This window comes from Podarcis liolepis (assembly GCF_965112155.1).
Source record: "Podarcis liolepis genome assembly, chromosome: 13".
Taxonomy (NCBI): Eukaryota; Metazoa; Chordata; class Lepidosauria; order Squamata; family Lacertidae; genus Podarcis; species Podarcis liolepis.
Genome location: NC_139573.1, coordinates 26,550,269 through 26,569,534, shown reverse-complemented (window position 1 = coordinate 26,569,534; position 19,266 = coordinate 26,550,269). Strand labels below are relative to the sequence as shown.

General features: G+C 38.9%; 4 protein-coding genes across 4 annotated transcripts; 2 read left to right on the top strand and 2 right to left on the bottom strand.

Annotated features, from left to right (window-relative positions):
• Positions 1–828: 828 nt before the first annotated feature.
• LOC310691664 (olfactory receptor 5AR1-like) lies at positions 829–4,012 on the bottom strand (the record flags this gene model as incomplete). Its single annotated transcript, XM_083471530.1, has 2 exons — positions 829–1,806; positions 3,857–4,012. The coding sequence occupies 2 exons, from the start codon at positions 4,010–4,012 to the stop codon at positions 829–831; spliced, it is 1,134 nt and encodes a 377-aa protein (XP_083327656.1).
• Positions 4,013–4,344: 332 nt separating this feature from the next.
• LOC310691662 (olfactory receptor 5AR1-like) lies at positions 4,345–5,301 on the bottom strand (the record flags this gene model as incomplete). Its single annotated transcript, XM_083471521.1, has 1 exon — positions 4,345–5,301. One exon carries the CDS (start codon positions 5,299–5,301, stop codon positions 4,345–4,347), a length of 957 nt encoding a protein of 318 aa, XP_083327647.1.
• A 6,192-nt stretch (positions 5,302–11,493) lies between these two features.
• On the top strand, positions 11,494–12,417 carry LOC310691112 (olfactory receptor 5AP2-like; the record flags this gene model as incomplete). Its single annotated transcript, XM_083470715.1, has 1 exon — positions 11,494–12,417. Exon 1 carries the CDS (start codon positions 11,590–11,592, stop codon positions 12,415–12,417), a length of 828 nt encoding a protein of 275 aa, XP_083326841.1. The 5' UTR covers positions 11,494–11,589.
• Positions 12,418–14,802: 2,385 nt separating this feature from the next.
• Positions 14,803–15,768, top strand: LOC310691661 (olfactory receptor 2AP1-like; the record flags this gene model as incomplete). Its single annotated transcript, XM_083471520.1, has 1 exon — positions 14,803–15,768. The coding sequence occupies one exon, from the start codon at positions 14,803–14,805 to the stop codon at positions 15,766–15,768; it is 966 nt and encodes a 321-aa protein (XP_083327646.1).
• Between the last annotated feature and the right edge of the window lie 3,498 nt (positions 15,769–19,266).

Below are 19,266 nucleotides of genomic sequence, written 5' to 3'. Positions count from 1 at the left end.
AAAGAGAAAGCTGTGGACCTTGCTTAAATAACCACTGATCCCACCCCTAAATTGGCAACATCAAATTTACCCCAGTAACACCATCCTCCAATCTGCTCCAGGCCCCTTGAATCTAATACTGCCTGGCAACCAAGTGGAGTTTTGTTCGGCCCCATCCGCAACACGTGCTCTCTTTTAGTGAGAACACGCTTTATCATTGTCATCATCAACAACATTGTTACAATATGATTACATAGCAATTACAAATGTACTTCACATATATAAAAAGCTCTGCGTCTTGTAGGAATATTGCAAAAGTTAGAGACCTTGAGTTCCCAGGACAGGAGAGGATTTGGGGTCAAGGGGAGAGAGGGAGAGGAAAAGACAAAAATGAAAGGTAAAACAGGAGGATAAAAGGTAATGAAGAAAAGATTAGAAAAATCCCACATACAATTCTGATCTAACAGTAACCAAGTGAAAGCATCAAAGTTTAGTTGTGTGTGTGAGATGCATGATTCCTGGGAAAGAAAATGTAGTTTCTTATAAACTTGTACCACTCTCCTGACTGAAAATATAGAGCAAGGCCTACCCAGGTATTTCTGTGGTTCTCTAGCTAGATTCAGCCTGTGGAAGGAGGCTAGAAATTTGCTAAATTTGGGATGGAACTAGTCCAGATTCTGGCATTCCACATTCAGTGTGTGTGTGTGTGTGTGTGTGTGTGTGTGTGTGTGTGCTGTTCTAATGTGCACAAAAAAGGAGCACATTTATCTATAAAAATGAAAGCATATATGTTTAGTGATGCTATAAAATTTGAAGTCACTTTTGAGAAAACAACACCTTTAGCAAATCTTAAGTCTGTCTTTTCTTCTCATTTTGCACTACTAGGAATGAAATATGTCTTCTCAATGCTTCCTTTACTTCTTTATTTCTTAAACTATATATGATGGGATTGATCATGGGAGTCAGGATGGTATAACAGATAGAGAAGACTTTGTGAAGGGCATTCAGTCTGTCAGTGTTCGGAATCACATAGACAGCCATCAGTGTGCCATAGAAAATTGTAACTACCAAGAGATGGGAGGAACAGGTAGAAAATGCTTTTTGTTTTCCGGTTGCAGAAGGGATTTTCATTATGGCTATAATTATGAAAGTATATGATGTGAAGGTCAATATAGATGGGGGAAAGGTGAATGCAGAGCATAAAACATATATATACCACTTTAAGGTGCTAGTGTCACCACAAAATAGTTCTATGATGGGGAAGGTGTCACAAAAGAAATGGTCAATTTTATTGTCACCACAGAAAACTAACTTGGACATGATAATCGTTGTCATAGTAATTGACAGAAAACCACTAAACCAAGAGCTGACTATGAGTTGGAAACACAATTTGCCATTCATCATGGTGACATAATGGAGAGGTTTACATATAGCTAAGTACCGGTCATAGGACATTGCTGATAATAAGTAGCATTCCACACCTCCAAAAAAACCAAAGAAGTAATGTTGCACAAAACATGCATTGACTGAAATCACTTTCCTTCCCGTAAGGAAACTGGATAACATTCTTGGCAAGATGTTTGAGCTGCAGAAGGTCTCCAAGCATGAGAGGTTCCCAAGGAAGAAGTACATTGGGGTGTGAAGGTGTCGGTCAGTGGCAACTAGTAAAATGATGAGGATGTTCCCAGCCATCGTCACAATGTAGATGAAAAGGAACAAAAGGAAAAGAAGAATCAGCAGTGCCTGGTGGTGATCTCCAAATCCCAGAAGAATAAATTCAGTTACATGTGTATGATTTAGCTGTTCTTTATTTTCATATAACTGCACCTGTAAAAAAGAAACAAGTTCATGGCAAAATTAAATGGTTTTTATATCTTGGATCCTAACACTTCAAAAGGAGCACATTTCCTTTGTTCTCCATATGATAATTGTTCAGCTGCATCAACTTTTAACCTGGCTAGCTTTTGCAAGAGTTTATAGTTCCAACAATGATAATTTCATTTCTCAAATGGAATATGGCTTTCCTGTTTCCTAATGGAACTACAATATCTGCATTAGAAATCCAGCCTGCCAAATTTCCATTCCTCCATCTAACTCACACCTCCAGCAGCCTTGCACCCTTGTAATTCTAAGCATTGTTAAGTACTATATTGCATGCATTTTATATATTTCAAAAGAGAGTAAAAGGCCACATACCTTTAATTGGGTATTCATAACTGATTCACATTGGTTAATTTTGTCCAACGTTTCAGCAACCAACACATAATTTCATTAGAAGTTCTTCATCTATAGAATTTGTTTTGTCATGCTGGATAGTCTTACCCATACTATCTAACATCTCCTTTGTGATTCTTCTGCTGTTCTTTCATTTAATACATTGCAGTACTTAGTCTGAAGAAAAAAATGTGGGCAGCACTGAAAGTCAAAATCAAGAAACGTGTTAATTGAAACCTCCTAAATGTCGCCAGGTTCCTTTCCACCTTCATGTCTCTTTCTCTAAACAGATAAAGGGAGACAACCCTACTTAATCTGGATCTCAAGGTCCAAATATATATTTCTAGGCAGATGCTAACAGAACCATGTCCATTATTATTATATTACTGGAGAAAATACAGAAAGGAGCCTATCACATCTGAAAGAATCTTTTGAATGTGAGTTGCCTTTTATACATTAAGATTAGATTCTCCTTGGTAGTGATTATTATAAGATGCCCCTCCTTATTACTAGTGCATTCTGCACTCAAGGGGAATTTACAGGACAGGGAGCAATCAGCAATATATACATTTATTTTCTTTAATGATGTCTGCTGAGCATCTTAATTCAGGAGTGGGCAATCTCCAATTCTGGCAAACAGGCACATGGCAGTGGTAGATAGAGTCAGAAGCAAAAAGAGGGTGGAGAGATGGATTTTATGTTTATACAGTAGCCTAGTGGATACACACACTCTCACACCCATCTCCACCATCCATCTGAACAAGCAAGTGTCATTAGAGTGCAAGGACACATTCCAGCAAGGCAGGGAATATCCAAGGATACAGTGGTACCTCGGGTTAAGAACTTAATTCATTCTGGAGGTCTGTTCTTAACCTGAAACTGTTCTTAACCTGAGGTACCACTTTAGCTAATGGGGCCTCCTGCTGCTGCAGCACCGCTGCCATGCAATTTCTGTTCTCATCCTGAAGCAAAGTCCTTAACCCGAGGTACTATTTCTGGGTTAGCGGAGTCTGTAACCTGAAGCATCTGTAACCTGAAGCGTCTGTAACCCGACATACCACTGTATTGCAAAAAATACACAAGGTGTGTGAGGAATGTGGCCTGGCAAAAGAGGAGTTGACTGTGGTGGGTTCCAAATGCCAAACAGAGAGGCCTGGAAGGCAACATTTGGCTCCCAGACCTGAATTTCCCCCACCCCTTCCTTAAATTAAATCCCTTTCCTGGCTTAATTTGGATATGCCATTCCCTGCCCCTGTGTGAAATATAAAACCGCTTGACCAAGAGGCCGATGAACAAGGCTGGAATTTTGACTGAGCCCAAACATGCTTTGGAATGCCATGGCCTTGATGCTTTCAGGATCCAAACCCCAAGCTGCTGCCATTGAGAATGAAATGTTACCTTGCAGGCATTCTAACACAAAGAGGCAAAGGACTTGGATGATGCACTCAGATTTGGCTGACTGATTGCCTACTTGGCTTAATTCATTAATTCTGAAACAGTCACTATGTTAATTACAAGTCAATATTAAATGATATATAAATTCAGCATGAATGCTTCATCACTACATTACTAGTTGGTAGATTCATGCTGCTGATTGCTTTGGCCCCCTTTTATACAAGCGGACCAGAGTGAAATTTCCCTTGGCATAGTCTGCTCCTGTTACCCCAGCCCCCGGCCCCTGCAGATTGACTGAATTTGAATCTGGGTTTGGTGGGAACCCAGAGGCCACCGTGACGGCTGTTGGGGACGTGGCAATGGGCAGGAAGAAAGAGCCATGTCTGTGGGATGATGGAGGAGCCTTGCACTGGGTCACAAACATCGCCCACTGCTGGATTGGTGAATGGCCATTATAGTTAAACTATGTGCTGTATGAAAGTGTATCCTTTTACTTGTCCTGAATCACCCACCCTTCAACTTAATTGGATGACCCCTGTTCCATCATTATGAGAGAGTGTGTGTGAATCTTATTTCTTTCCACTTTCTCCATGGTGGGTAGATCTGCGTTCACGTGCAAGATTGGGATGTTTCCCATGTGTCAAGATAAACTGGTTTTGAAATTGAGCAGTGATTTATTTATTTATTGTGATACAGTCTGATAAAATCCAATTTCCTATTTGGTGCATGAAAACATATGGATTCATCTTGTTTGAGCTACATATCTACAAGCAACTGACGAATCTGTCTCTTCAGTGCCTTCTTTACTTCTTTGTTTCTCAGGCTGTAGACAAGTGGATTTATCATGGGAGTCAGGACAGCATAGAAGACAGAGAATACTTTGTTAAGGTCTCTCAGTGTGACAGTGTTTGGTAACACATAGACAATGGCTATTGTGGAATAGAAAATTGTGACCACAATAAGATGAGATGAGCAAGTAGAAAAGGCCTTTTGTCTGCCACTGGTGGACTTGATTCTCAATATGGCAGTGATAATGGAAGCATACGATATCAATGTCAGCAAAAATGGAGGACCGGTGAATACAGAAGCAACAAGGAATATCAAAATCCTCAAAAGACTAGTGTCACTGCAAGACAATTCTATGAGTGGAAAGACATCACAAAAGAAATGATTTATTTCATTGGGGCCACAGAAAGCTAACCTGGACACTAATGATATTGTTATGAAAATGGCCAGAAATCCACTGATGAAAGACACACCAACTAACTTCACACAGAACTTACCATTCATATGGGTTGCATAATGCAAGGGTCGGCATATAGCTAAATAGCGATCATAGGACATCACAGATAAGAGATAGCACTCAGCTGCCCCAAATGATGCAAAGAAATAGTGCTGAACAAAGCAGAGATTGAATTGAATAGATCTGTCACCAGTTAAAAGGCTGGCCAGAGTCTTGGGCAGAATAGTAGAACTATAGCAGGTCTCCAGGCCAGAAAAATTCCCAAGGAAGAAGTACATGGGGGTATGAAGTTGTTTATCAGCTATAACAAGCATGACAATGAGAATGTTCCCAACCAAGGTAACCATGTAGAAAAGCAAAAAAAGCAAGAAGAGAAGAATTTGCAGCTCTCGGAGATTACTAAATCCTATAAGGACAAACTCGGTCACATTAGGCTGATTTTCCTTATCGGTGCTGCTTAGAAGTTGCATCTTTGGGTAAAACATATTCAGACATATAATCTGGTGCAAATAAGAGAGGAACACAATATTGCAAATATTATGGGTTGGCCTTGAATTTCACAATTCAGAAGAGCAATCAAAGCAATGAGTCTTAAGCACAGTTGAATGCTTAAAACTGAATGATGTGAATGGTACTGATGCACAGCAACATTCTGATGCACAGCAACATTCTCTGATGCACAGCAACATTATCTGCAGTGTGCTACAGCCTAGCTGTTGTTGTTGCTGCTGCTGTGATATTCCATCCTTCCTTCTAAAGGCTCCTAGGGAAACAAACACATAAGTGATAAAATTAATTAATTAATTAATGTATTAAAAACACGTTTGATACAATTCCATTACAGATGCAGAATGGGAAATATCTCTACTTGAAAGACAAGAGGCATTATGGAGAAACATGTTAGCTCTCCAGACTCAGAAAAGAACCACTACACTTTCTCGAGAGAGGAGGCTAAACTATGCTTCTAAAAGCAAAGCAAAACAAAACAAGATCCACATATTACCATCACCTGAAGAAATAACAAACAAAAAAAATTGTCCCTGAAAACGGGGCAACATAAATAGGAGCTTGAATGCAGGTCTTCCCAGTCTCTCCTGCTTTCTCCTACTCTGGATCTTAAGAGCAGGACTCATAAGCATCATCATACATTAGTTCAAAGACCTCTTGATTTCCATGGGAAATTTTAAAAAGTAAGAATGTGTTTAATTGTCCCACTAGAAAAAGAACCAGTTGACCTTAAAGGTGTCTAATTTTTGCACATTTCTTTTAACTTCCAACAATGATAAATCTCTTTAGATATGTCTCATTTCTCCTGCTGCTTTTGTCACACGGGACAATTTTAAAAGCAGTGCTGACCCAGTCCTGCATTTTCATCCATTCCAACATTTATTAAAGAGAACTATTATTACTGCTGTCTCAGTTTTCATCTTTTCCTTCATTATTCATCCTACCTTATACTTTGCCCATAATCCAGGATTTTACAGTTGGAGAAGTTATTAAGTCTGTGGTTTGTTGACAAGACATCCAATTAGATTCCTCACAGCATTGCAGCATGCCACTTTAAAGCATTTAACAGAGTTCGTTACTAAAAAAATAAATGTCTTTTAAATATCAACTGCCTCATGGCCTGTTAATTTACAGACTATTAATTTCAGTAAGGAAGAGTTTAAACTGCAAGCATGATAATCAATGGCACAAGAGTCTCCAAGGAAGAAGGGAAATTAAGAGAAAAACCACTGGGGCATCCTGTTAGACTTAAGCAAAACTCTAATCCCACAGGAAATATTAATGAGGAAGAAGACTGATCAAAACATAACAATAATAAACAATGCCATGATCTAGGGTTAAGTTGAACCTCACCTCTATTTCTTTGTCCCATTCATGAGCAGTGAAATCAGGGTCACTGGGTTTTGGAACCCCCCCCCCCCCCCTAGGATTGGTGGCTAACAGTACCACTCACACAGATATTCAGGGAGATAAAAATATTAGCCAGTCAGGTCACCTCTATGAGCAGGGTTGCAGTGCCTTAAACAGGGGGGCACACCCTGAGCCTCTCCCGTTTTGAACCTTACCACAGGATTCACCACCCACTCTCCCATTTGTATATAATCTGTATGTAGTCCTGTCCAAAGATGTGTGGGCAGGACAATGTGGACCTTGCTATGGTATTTGTTGTCACCATATTCAGGGCCAGGGAGGATTTTTCCTGCAGACAAATTGGCTGGTCTGTAGATTTTTACCTACCTCATAGAAAACATCACAACTTGGGTGGTTAAGGCATTGGGTTGTATACTTAGCTGATCAGGTAAAGGGGCCAGGGAGGGCTGTCTCTACCTGAGAGCCCACACAGGGGCCAACAGGCCATAGCAACCTTCCAAAAGGTGGCCCTGGCAGGTGACCCCCCCCTTTCTACACCTACTTATCAACCAGCAGTCGGGCTGCTTGATACAAGATACGTACCCAATGACTTTGGCCAAAGCCTATTCCATCTGCAATCAATAAAAGTTGTGGCCAATTTCCACCCAACATCAATGTCCTATGTCTTATTTCATACTGAGACCCTGCACCAGATAGCAAGCATCATGTGCCTGGGTATGCAAATGACACCTGCTTTCTGTTAATAATCTTGTGTGGTAGCTGGAGTCCAAGGATTGAAAAGTGTTGCCTTCCAGATATTGTTAGGTTCCAACTTTTGTCAGATCTAATAAGCATAGGTCAGGGGTTATTGGAGCTGTCATGCAGACACACCTGGAGGGCCATAGATTTTCCTTCCCTGCTGTAAGCATCCAACACCCACACCAGAACCAGAGTGTTTGTTTAGCTACAATCAAAATAAAAAATTCCTTCCAGTAGCACCTTAAAGACCAACTAAGTTAGTTCTTAGAACTAACTTAGTTGGTCTTTAAGGTGCTACTGGAAGGAATTTTTTATTTTGACTATGGCAGACCAACACGGCTACCTATCTACTGTTTAGCTACAAGTCAGCTACAGAAAAACTTGTTTGGTAAAATAAAATTATCTGGAAATAGCTATAGAATTTACCAGTATTCTCATGACCTATTTATTGGATTTTTTGGTCATGTAAATATCACATTTGTTGCACTCTCAGCCAGATCACATAATTTTCTTCTTCATGTCTAAATAATCCAATGATAAGAAAGAAAAGGGGGGGCAACCTGCCATTTTAAGATGAGAGTTAAAACTATGGCATGTTGCCACAGAATTGTGAAATCAGAAGCTAGGATGGATGCCTCGGTGAATGTATCCCATGACCATGCAATGTCACAAATATTGCTTGCTTACAACCAGCAAAGTTTGCTGTTGCTGCCTTGGTCTTCCATTGCTAACCACCTGAACTTTTTACTGGATTGCTAGAGGACTCCTCATGTGAGTTTTTGCTTTTTGCTTACCTCATTCCTTTTTAGTTGACCATTTTATTCCCTCTTAACCCTTCAAGGAAAGCTGTCAGGGTGAGTTACATGAAACCCCTCATGAGTGCTTCCCCCCCCCTCAAAAAATGTTTAGGAGTTCTCTCATTTTATAGTTCAAATCAGGAAAAATAAATGCATTAAATGGACAAAAGTACAAAGATTCACAAAATATTTAGGGGTATGCACCCCCTTGTTTTCCCCTCAGACGCATCTCTTTCTTTCATTCATATACCCCCCACTCACCCCAAACATACATAGTAATACATTTTTCCTCATTATCTTAAGTGCACTTATTGCTCTCCCTCCCTTGAGTGTCTTCTATTTTTTTCTTGCCTTTGTTGATTCTTGATTGTTAGGAATTTCTACTTTACTCATTAATTTCCCTTATGGTTTTAGTGTTTTCTTCTTCTTTTACATTTCTTACTGAGATTTTTTTCAGGTTGATTAATTGGTTTGGATATATATATATATGACCTATAGATGAATTGTATTATGCAGGGGGAGGGATCTCGCAAAACATTCATCCACATTTTCAGTATAGGGCAAGATTGTCAAGGTGTCAGAGACACCTAGACAGCTTTGAAGTGTTGGATATAATGATGTTTCACTAATATAATGGCTTCTACCTAACATACAACTGATGAAGATCAACAGAAATTATGTTATGTGTCCAACTATTCCCATGCTCCAGGATTCCTGAACACTCTTTGCCTGTGACCTGATCACAGCCTGGGTGAAGTATTCTTTTATATTTATTTTTCAATTCCCATTTAGATTTCAGCTGTTTAAATTAAATAGTTTTATTTGACAGAGCATCAGGATGAAAACAGGTAATATCTCAGACTGCTCTTACACACAAACATAGGAACCAGGTACTCAATGCTAGAGGCAGGAGAGGTGTGAGACTGCAGCAGCATCAATAGCAGCAAGACTGGGCAGCAGATCATGCTCAGGCACAATCTTGACTCCAGTCACAGGAATGTCATGCAATAATCATAGTGACTGACTACAGTTTTCATATTTCTCTTTTCACATTTTGTTTATCATCTTTCCAGTCCAGTGCGCGCGCGCGCTCTCTCTCTCTCTCTCTCTCTCTCTCTCTCTTCTCTCTCTGTCACACAGACACACACACACGTGTACAGAAAAACACACAAGCCCTTGTAGCTGTTCATTCATTAAATGGATGCACAGAGAAAATGTAATCAGAAATGCTCACTTTCAAGATGCAGAAACATCATGAAAACTGACATTGAGTTCTACGGTTTTCAACTGGTTTTATAGTTTGACAATGGAGTAATAGACCAATATTTTGATGAATTAATTATTAACAGGAAATCAAGGTGAACATTCATTGTTTTATTACAGCCTGACAAACAAATGAGAACAAATGCTCAATAAATCCAACCCTGAATAAACTATGTGCAAACAAATTAGGATGAATACTCAGCAAATAGGTCATCTGGAGGTGTTCCTAGTAGTTTTTGAGTCTGTTGGTGAACAAGTATGCATTTTCAATCATTTAGGCTCTTTTATCAGACAATTCTTAAGTTTGATAGTGAGCACTCACACTTTACATAGTGGGAGCCCTTTACAGGATTGCGCACGGTGCTACAGTTCCCAGGGAACTTACTGGCAAACAGGGACTGGCCTGCCTCTCAGTGTTAATCTTTGGAGGTTCATGCCCAGCTTCTGTAGTCAAGTTTCATTGCTGGGAGGTGGAGCCAACAGTATCCAGGCAGTCGGCTTAGGAGATTCACCCTCTCTACCCTCCCTTAGTTTAATGTTCTCTTGTTTGCAGGTTAACTTTTTCTTCCTGTTTAGCGGGCGCTGCTACGGTCTTTGACTGGTTGCTGTTGAAGGACCGGGAAGAAATTTTCCTGCATTGGCAGGTTTCGTCTTCCCTGTAGCAGTTCGTCACAACTTTGGCGGTTATGGCCTTGGGTGGAATCCTTTAGTCTTTTCTTCCCTGTATGGGGGGAGGGCGTGAAGTGGTGATTCACTCCCCCCTGCAGCGGCAATTCCAGGGTCTCCTCTTAAAGGGGTTATATATAATGGGTGTCACTGGCCACTGAAAGGTTGTCAGTAAACTACCCTGCATGCGGGAATATGGGCTGGGCTGCCTGCTACACTTATGTCTTGCAGAGCACCCCCATATCCCATTTACCCTGATGAGCCCCAGCTCCCCCTGGCTGGGGGGTTGGGAGGGATACACACCCACAGCCTAAGCCAAGGTCTTCCTACATTCAGAAGTTTAATAAAGTTGTAGCCTAATTGTAATTCCATATAACATCATCAGAGTCTTTATTCTTTCCTTATGGTCCCTGGGGGCTGGGGCTGTCACTGCCTGGTCACACAATTGGCAGAACTTCACCCTCTCTTTTATTTCATACTGCATTATATTTGTTGCCAACTGCTTGCCAATGAGATCAATTCTGCATGATATTAGAAATTAAGATGTCTCTAAATGTGCATATGGATTTGTGTGTCTAGATACTGGTGAGCTCTTACATGCTGCTGTATTGTTTAATACAGAGCTTGCACAGATGAGCTATGTAAGCTCCTTTATTGAAATTATCCATACAAACATACTATTTACTTTAGTTGCTGCCAGCATAGAAATTGAAGCAGCTGATGCATAGCATTCACATAAGTTTTGCCTCACCCATGAACTTGAAAGCAGCCCTTTATCTGTTCGGCTGACTAATGTATGTGAGCTATATTTGGTAGAAATATCCCTGAGAAACCAATGAGTTACACATTTTTTTGGTGAAACTAACACTGAAAGCAAAGAACATTGAGAATTTTCCACAAATCCCATCCTCAAATGTAAACATCAATTTATTTGGATTGTTGTCTTTGGCCTTTAACTGCACATAATGTTAAAGGACTGAATGCAGTTGAAATGCAGTGTTTCTTTTGTAAAATAAATGAAATGAAATCACCCTCAATAGGTGCTGAGTAGAAACAGGGAGACTTTTCTCTTCTAATGTGATCCCACCTGCAAAGTTTCTATGCATTGACAGGAATACAGTCTTAGCAAATAATTACATGTTGTGCTCATTTGAATGTCAACTTCATAATATAGTAGAATTGTTTATTTAACCTATATATAATGTGGTTTGCTCAGCTGAGTTACAGAAACTCCTGCATTGGTTCTACAAGTGCAAAGCTTTATTAACACTGCCTGATGTTATTTAGATACACCTCAACATGAAACGAAAAGAAGGAAATCAGACAGCCCCTGTGGCATTTATTCTCCTGGACTTCAATAGTGATGATGCACCGATACTACTTTTCATACTGTTTCTACCAGTCTACCTTGCAACCATGGCTGGAAACATCCTCATTATTATTCTAGTGATTCTTGATCAGCATCTTCACACACCCATGTATTTCTTCCTGGGAAACCTGTCATGCCTGGAGACTTGTTACAGCTCAACTGTCATGCCGAGGATGCTGGTCAGTTTTCTGACTGGAGACAGAACCATTTCTATTAATGGATGTTTTGCACAGCTATATTTCTTTGGGCTTCTTGCAACTACAGAATGCTACTTTCTAGCAGTGATGTCTTACGATCGCTACTTAGCAATATGTAAGCCATTGCATTATGCAATACTCATGAATGGAAGAATTTGCTTTCTGCTGATTGCTGGATCATGGATCAGTGGGTCACTACCTATCAATGTCATGATATTCTTGGTATCTCACCTGGGTTTCTGTGGGGCCAACAAAATAAACCATTTCTTCTGTGATTTCACCCCATTGATAAGACTTTCCTGCGATGACACCAAAGTGGCTGAAATGACAGCCTTCATTTTCTCCTCCATAGGCACTCTGCCCCCTCTTTTAATAACCGTGGCATCTTATGTTTGTATTATCAAGAGCATTTTAAGGATCCCATCCACCACTGGGAAACAAAAAGCATTTTCTACATGTTCCTCTCACCTGACAGTGGTTGCTTGCTTCTATGGCTCCCTGATGATAGTCTATGTATTACCAAACAAGAGTTATCTGAGTGAGTTGAAGAAAGTATTCTCTCTGTTCTATACTTTGCTCACCCCACTGGTCAACCCCCTTGTATACAGTTTGAGGAACAAAGAAGTGAAGGAAGCAATAAAGAATACTTTATTTAAGATGATTCATAGAATTCATTAAGATTGAGGATAATGTGGGGGATGATGAGGATGCTTCATTAACATAGATTTAACTATTTCAATGTTTTTCATTGTCTTCTATTATATCCACATGATGTATTTAGTTGAAATCTTAATCAAGTAGGTATCTTTTGCATATGCTTTTTCTCATTGAAACTGCACTGCAAAATCTAGAGAAGCATGTGAGTTGCATTCTTATCCACAATCACATTTGGAAACACAAAATATTTTCATTGTGAAGAGCAGACCAAACAATTTTTTCATCCTTCCCTATTCTGAATTCTGAAGTAAGCCTCAACCGACAGTAGGACTCAAATCCTCTCATATGCCAGCCACTAGTATGACTTTCACAATCTCTCCTTCAAGCCCACTCCTTACTGAGGAGACAGTAAAGCCATTTCTGGACTATGCCAGCCTAAACAGCAGGAGCAGTCGCAAATGACACAATGTTCAATAATACAATATAAATTCCATGCACACAGAAAACTGGGCTGTCAAGCAGAATAGTGAGATGTTAACCTACGCTGAAATTAATGTGCACTAGACTGAAAGTTTAACTCATTCTTTTCTGAGTTGGGATGAATAAACGGGAGTGAAAATTGTTCTGAAACTTCAACACAAGCATTTGTTTTGGTTGTTTTTGCCAACACTTGTTTCTTGATACCAGATTCCCTCCCACTAGGAGTCCCCTCAAAGCAATGCCCATCATTATATAGCATCATTCTATGGAAAAGCACCAGTCATTAGTTCTGTGAGGAAAAACATCACCCCCAAAATATATGAAATGGGTGTTCCAGTTTTGCCACGTACAAATGTGGAAACTAATTGGGGTGGATATGTTTAGGCTCTTAATTATATGTTTCTACTTGACATGCTAAATTTCTGTGATCAGAGAATGTATTTCTATAGATAAACTTATTTATTAATAATGTTTATATACAACCCTTCATGAATAAAGAAAGCAGGTGGGATCTGGAATGCTTTCATGTGAGCCCAGACTTGAGGTTTGGGGTAAACAGTCTAAAAATAGATTTACCATTTCATTTTATATTTCTGTGAGAACTAGGTGTAAGTTATATTATGATAAGATCAGTTCTCCTGGCTGAAGGACTGCCATTTCAAACATGTGAGAGAAATAATGAGATGATATCTGTTCATTCTTTCATTCTACATGTTTATGCTCTGCCTCTCTCTCCCACCTGACCAGTGGTCTCCCTTGGGTGGAAACTTCATTTGCAGTCAACAATGGTTCTTGGGGGCTTTTGTGTTCTGCTTAGCTTTTCCCACTGAGAATAAAAGAATGATGTAATTAACCTGGAATATGAGAAAGAATGTGTCTGTGAGACTGTGCAGATACAAATATAAATACAAATTAATATATTCAGCGTTTCAGAGCCTTCTTTATAGTACAAACAGATCAATGATGTTACCTGGCCTTTCAAACATCATGAAACAAAGAACCTTCTAGAAATGGATTTGAAAACGTGTTGCCCTCAGCAGCAGGTACACTGAGATTTTGGGGGAAATTGCTTTAGGTACCCCCCCCCCCCAATTTTCACATTCATTCCAGGAATTTTTGATTCATTTAGGATCTTGTTGATAATTCTTCAATGGGAACAATCCATAATGAAAAGAAAGGCAAGTTTTCCCGATAGCAAGCTCACCATTATTACAGATTACCTTGCAATGCACCCAGTTCTCTCCCAGTATTCGCAGGGTTTCACAATTTTTAATTTTATTCAATTAGATTTTCCACTGCTTATAAGAGGGAGAATTTTGCAAATTTTATACCATACAACATTGTTCAAAATATGGATATCAGACATGAATATTTATTTTTTTGACTAATTTTTAAGGATCTCTGACTCAGTATGTTACCTTTTGCTTATAGAAAACATGACTCTCTTTCTAGAGCCAATATAAAATAATTTATTTTTATCCCACACTTTTAAGTGCAGTTCCTCCTATTGTGGATTTGTAGGGAAGCAGATCTGTTGCACAACCAATTTTCTTTTTCACTTTTGCACCCTGAATTTTCCTGTCAGTGATTGAACCTCCTCCAGAATAGTGGCAGTTTGACAGTGCCTTTCTTCTGAGTCAAGGATTTTCTGCAGCTCACGAGAAGTGAAAAAACACACATTACATAGCAACTTGTTAATAGATGCAGCAAAAACAATGCAAGCACTGGTGTATGTGTGCTGAGTGATGGTTGCTTAATTCTTGTGTGGGGATGGGGGGGAACCTAATTTTTCAATGACTTCAATTACGTGTATATGGCACAATGGTGTATGTGTGTTGAGTGATGGTTGCTTAATTCTTTTGTGGGGATGGGGGTGGGTGGAAACCTATTTTTTCAATTACTCAGTATATTACTTCCTATCTATAGATGCAGCATTTGAAAAACTCAGAATGGCAAAACGTAACAGGTATCACCGAATTCCTTCTCCTTGGATTTAGGAATGTTGAAAATGTGAATATACTCCTCTTCTTGTTATTTCTAGTCATCTATATTGTGACTCTGTCTGGTAATCTCCTCATAGTTGCACTTGTCATGGCTGAGCAGCACCTTCACACTCCCATGTATTTCTTTCTGTCAAATTTATCATTTGTGGAAATATGCTACACCTCAAATATCTTACCCAGAATGCTGAACAGTTTTCTTACAGGGGACAAAACCATTTCTATTGTGGGCTGCATCTTACAGATGCATATATTTTCCACCCTGGCAGCTACTGAATGTTACCTCTTGGCAGTGATGTCATATGATCGCTACCTAGCCATATGTAGACCATTGCATTATGTCACGCTTATGGACAACAGAACATGCATCCTGCTGGTTTCAGTCTCCTGGTTAATTGGATCGCTGCTTATAACCATCTTAACATCTTTGTTGACCCAGCTCACTTTCTGCAGTCAATATCAAATTGACCATTTCTTTTGTGATTTTACACCTTTAGTAAGACTGTCTTGCAGTGACACCTGGGTTATTGAAACTGCTGCTTTCATAACATCATCCATCGGAATTCTACCCACATTTCTCATAACTGTAACATCTTACATTTTTATCATCAGTACAATCCTAAAAATCCCATCTATGACTGGGAGGCAAAAGGCCTTTTCCACCTGCTCTTCTCATCTCACCGTTGTTTCGGTTTTCTATGGATCTTTAATGTTTGTCTACATCTTACCAACAACTGGTAAATTCAAAGAACTAAATAAGGTTTTCTCCTTCTTGTACACAATCCTAACTCCAATGGCCAATCCCTTCATATACAGCCTAAGGAACAAAGATGTAAAGGACACCCTTAGAAAAGCATTGTGCCAATTTGGGTTTTTTTCTTGTATTCATTGATATCAGAGAATCCTAGAAATAAGGACTGGTGTAACAGAGATCTGTTATTTACATCTGTGTGTTTAATTACATGAATGGGTTTGAATCCAACTAAGTCATAGATACATTGAAATCCATGGACAAGACTAATTAAATCCATCAATTTTAATAGGTCTGCTATGATTGTGACTAAGGGCCTACCCATATCATATATTTAAGGTACATGTTTTCCCCGAAAGAGCCTTGGGAACTGCATTTTTCCATTTACAGAGATACAATTCTCTGCATTTTTAACAAATACATTTCCCAGAATTTTCTGGCAGAAACCATGTGCTTTAAGTGTACTTTGGATGCGTTTTGAATGTTCGGTGTGGATCTGCTCTTAGATGGATACAAACCATGATGAATATGCCTCTACTCTTATTTTGCTGTTAATGGATACTGTCTATGTGCTGTTACATTTTATATATCTCAAAAACCTTGTATATTGATTTGCTGATTGTGTATATTATATATGATCACAATGTATTGAAAAATTGTATAAAATGCATTATACAATATTGTATGCCTTAAACAAGATAACTATTGACTGAATGGTTTTAAATAATCATATACCCATAAAATCACTATTTGACAGTTATTCCAATACTTAGCAGCAATTTTAGACTGGATGCTGTCCACTTAGGATTACAGTAGTTGTTTTGTTCTAAAACCAAGGGCAACCATGTGATTCGTGTTGGAACAAACTTTGATCACCCAGGTAAGGCCTCAGCATCAACTTAAAATAGACTGAAGCTCACTTTACTCTCCTCAACTGCTGTTAAAGAGCAATGCATTACTTTGGATTTTGTATTGTTTCTTTGTAAATATTTTAAGGCTGTTTCCAGTAAATCTTTGAAACTCATTCTTGTGGTGGAAAGCTATTATTCTTTTATTTACTTATTTATTTATTCCCTGTCTTTTTCCTTGATGGGACTCAAGGCATCTTATTAAAACGAGAACTGCTGAAAGTATAAAAGCATAATTTTGTATGTCTCTTTAAAATGGGTTACTTGAAAACAAAAATCTTTTGATATGTCATTTATATTACCCTATGAATTACAGTGATTTCCGCATCAAATATTCAAGTCTTAATTTTTTCTAGATATCATCTGATTTATTTAGATGCAACTGAAAAGCAATAAGAAACAAGGAAATAAAACAGAGTCCATAGCATTCATCCTCTTGTACTTTAATAATGAAGATATGTGAGTTTTATTTGCTATATTGTTTCTACCTATATAACCACAGCTGGAAACATCCTCATTATTATTCTAGTGATTCTTGATCAGCATCTTCACACACTCATGTATTTCTTCCTGGGAAATCTCTCCTGTCTGGAGACTTGCTATAGCTCAACTCTCATGCCAAAGATACTGATCACTTTTCTGACTGGAGGCAGAACCATTTCTATCAATGGATGCTTTGCACCACTATGTTTATTTGGGCTTCTTGCAACTTCAAAATGCTGCAGAACCCCTCACAGAAGGAGCCGCCTCAGAACAATGGCATTCACCATATAGCAACATTCCATGGGAAAGCATTAGTCATTAGCAACTGTGAGAAGCACCATCATCAGTGCCACTGGGAAGCCAAGCTAGTGTTCTAGAAGCTTATTTCTAATCCCTGAACAAAAAGTCCAAAATGGGTGTGCCATTTTTGCCACGTACAAAGGTGGAAACTAATTGGGTTGGATATGTTTTGGCTCATTCTTAATTAAATTTCTGTGCTCAGAGAATATATCTCTATCTATAGATGGACATTTCTATTAATAATGTTTATATCCCACCCTTCATGAATATAGATAGCAGGTGATATTTGGCTTGAACAGTCATGTGAAGTCACCTGAAGTCTGAGGACACACAGTCCAGAAATAGGTCTACCATGTTATTTTATATTTCTGTGAAAATTAGGCATAGTTAGATTATGATAACATTGGTTCTCCTGACTGGAGGGCTGCCATTTTAAATATGTGAGACAAATAATAAGATGATATCTGTTCATTCTTTCATCCTCAGTGTTTATGCTCTACCTCTCTCTCCTACCTGACCAATAGTCTCCCTTGAATAGAAACTTCATTTGCAATCAACAATGGCTCTTGGGGGCTTTTGTGTTCTGCTTGGCTTTCCCCACTGAGAATAAAAGAATAATGCAATTAACCTGGAATATGAGAGAGAATGTGTCTGTGAGACTGTGCAGATACAAATATAAATACAAATGAATATATTCAGTGTTTCGTAGCCTTCTTCTTAATAGTTTGGACATATCAATGGGTAAGCCAGAAAGACGTCACCTGGACTTACAAACATCATGAAAGAAAGAACCTTCTAGAAATGGATGTGAAAAAGCAGGTACACTCAGATTTTAGGTAAATTGCTTAAAGTAGATTTTTAAAAATTCTACTCCTTCCAGGGATTTTTTTGACTCATTTAGGATCTTATTGAAGATTCCTCAGTGGGAACAATTGTTAATGAGAAGAGCAGCAATGTTTGGCATGTTTTTCTGAAATCCAGCTGTCCCCATTATTACTGCTATTCCCTGCAATGCACCCCATGTTCTCCCATGAATATCATGCTTTCATAATTCTTATTTTGATTCTATTATGTTTTACACTGTTTATGAGAAGGGAACTCAATTATGCATTAAAAAAAAAACAAACAAACAACATTGTTCAAAAGATGGATACAGTATCTGACATGAACATTTATGTTTTGGATTGCTGTTGACTAATTCCGTAAGAGTCCTTGACTCAGTATATTATTTGTTAGTTGTAGAAGACATGACTCCCTTTCTGCAGCCAATATAAAACCATTTATTTTGCAGTTTTGCACCCATGGTGAAACGTCCTTGCCATTACACCTGGGTAATTGAAACTACAGCACCAGCCACAGGAATTCTGTCTATTTTTCTTGAAACTGTGATACCTTTTATTTTCGACAGCAGCACAGACCTGAAAATCCCATCCATGGCAAAAGCTACTATCTACCTGCTCTTTTCAACACACTGCAGGTTAGATTTCTAGTTTAAAGGAACTGAGGCTATGATTATTTTTTTTTTAAAAAAAGGAGGGGATAATAATCAGCAGCCAAAACATTTAGACTAACATTGGCTCAAAACTTCTATCATGAATCTTCCTTACAATGCACACACCTCCTTTTTCTTTTACACCACGCATAGGCAAACTCTGCCCCCCCATATGTTTTGGAACTACAATTTCCATCATCCCGAGCTAACAAGACCAGTGGTCAGGGGTGATGGGAATTGTAGTTCCAAAACATCTGGAGGGCCGGAGTTTGCCTATGCCTGTTTTACACCTTACACCCATCCAACTTATCTATATTTCCTATGAAGTGCACACCTGTTTCCACATGTCTTAAGTTGCTTCTAGATGACTTAGAACCAAGAGTCATCTTGATTGCTTTGCACAAAGTTTGCAGAGAGGATAGACAGCATCAGGGAAGTTACACAATGTTGCAATTG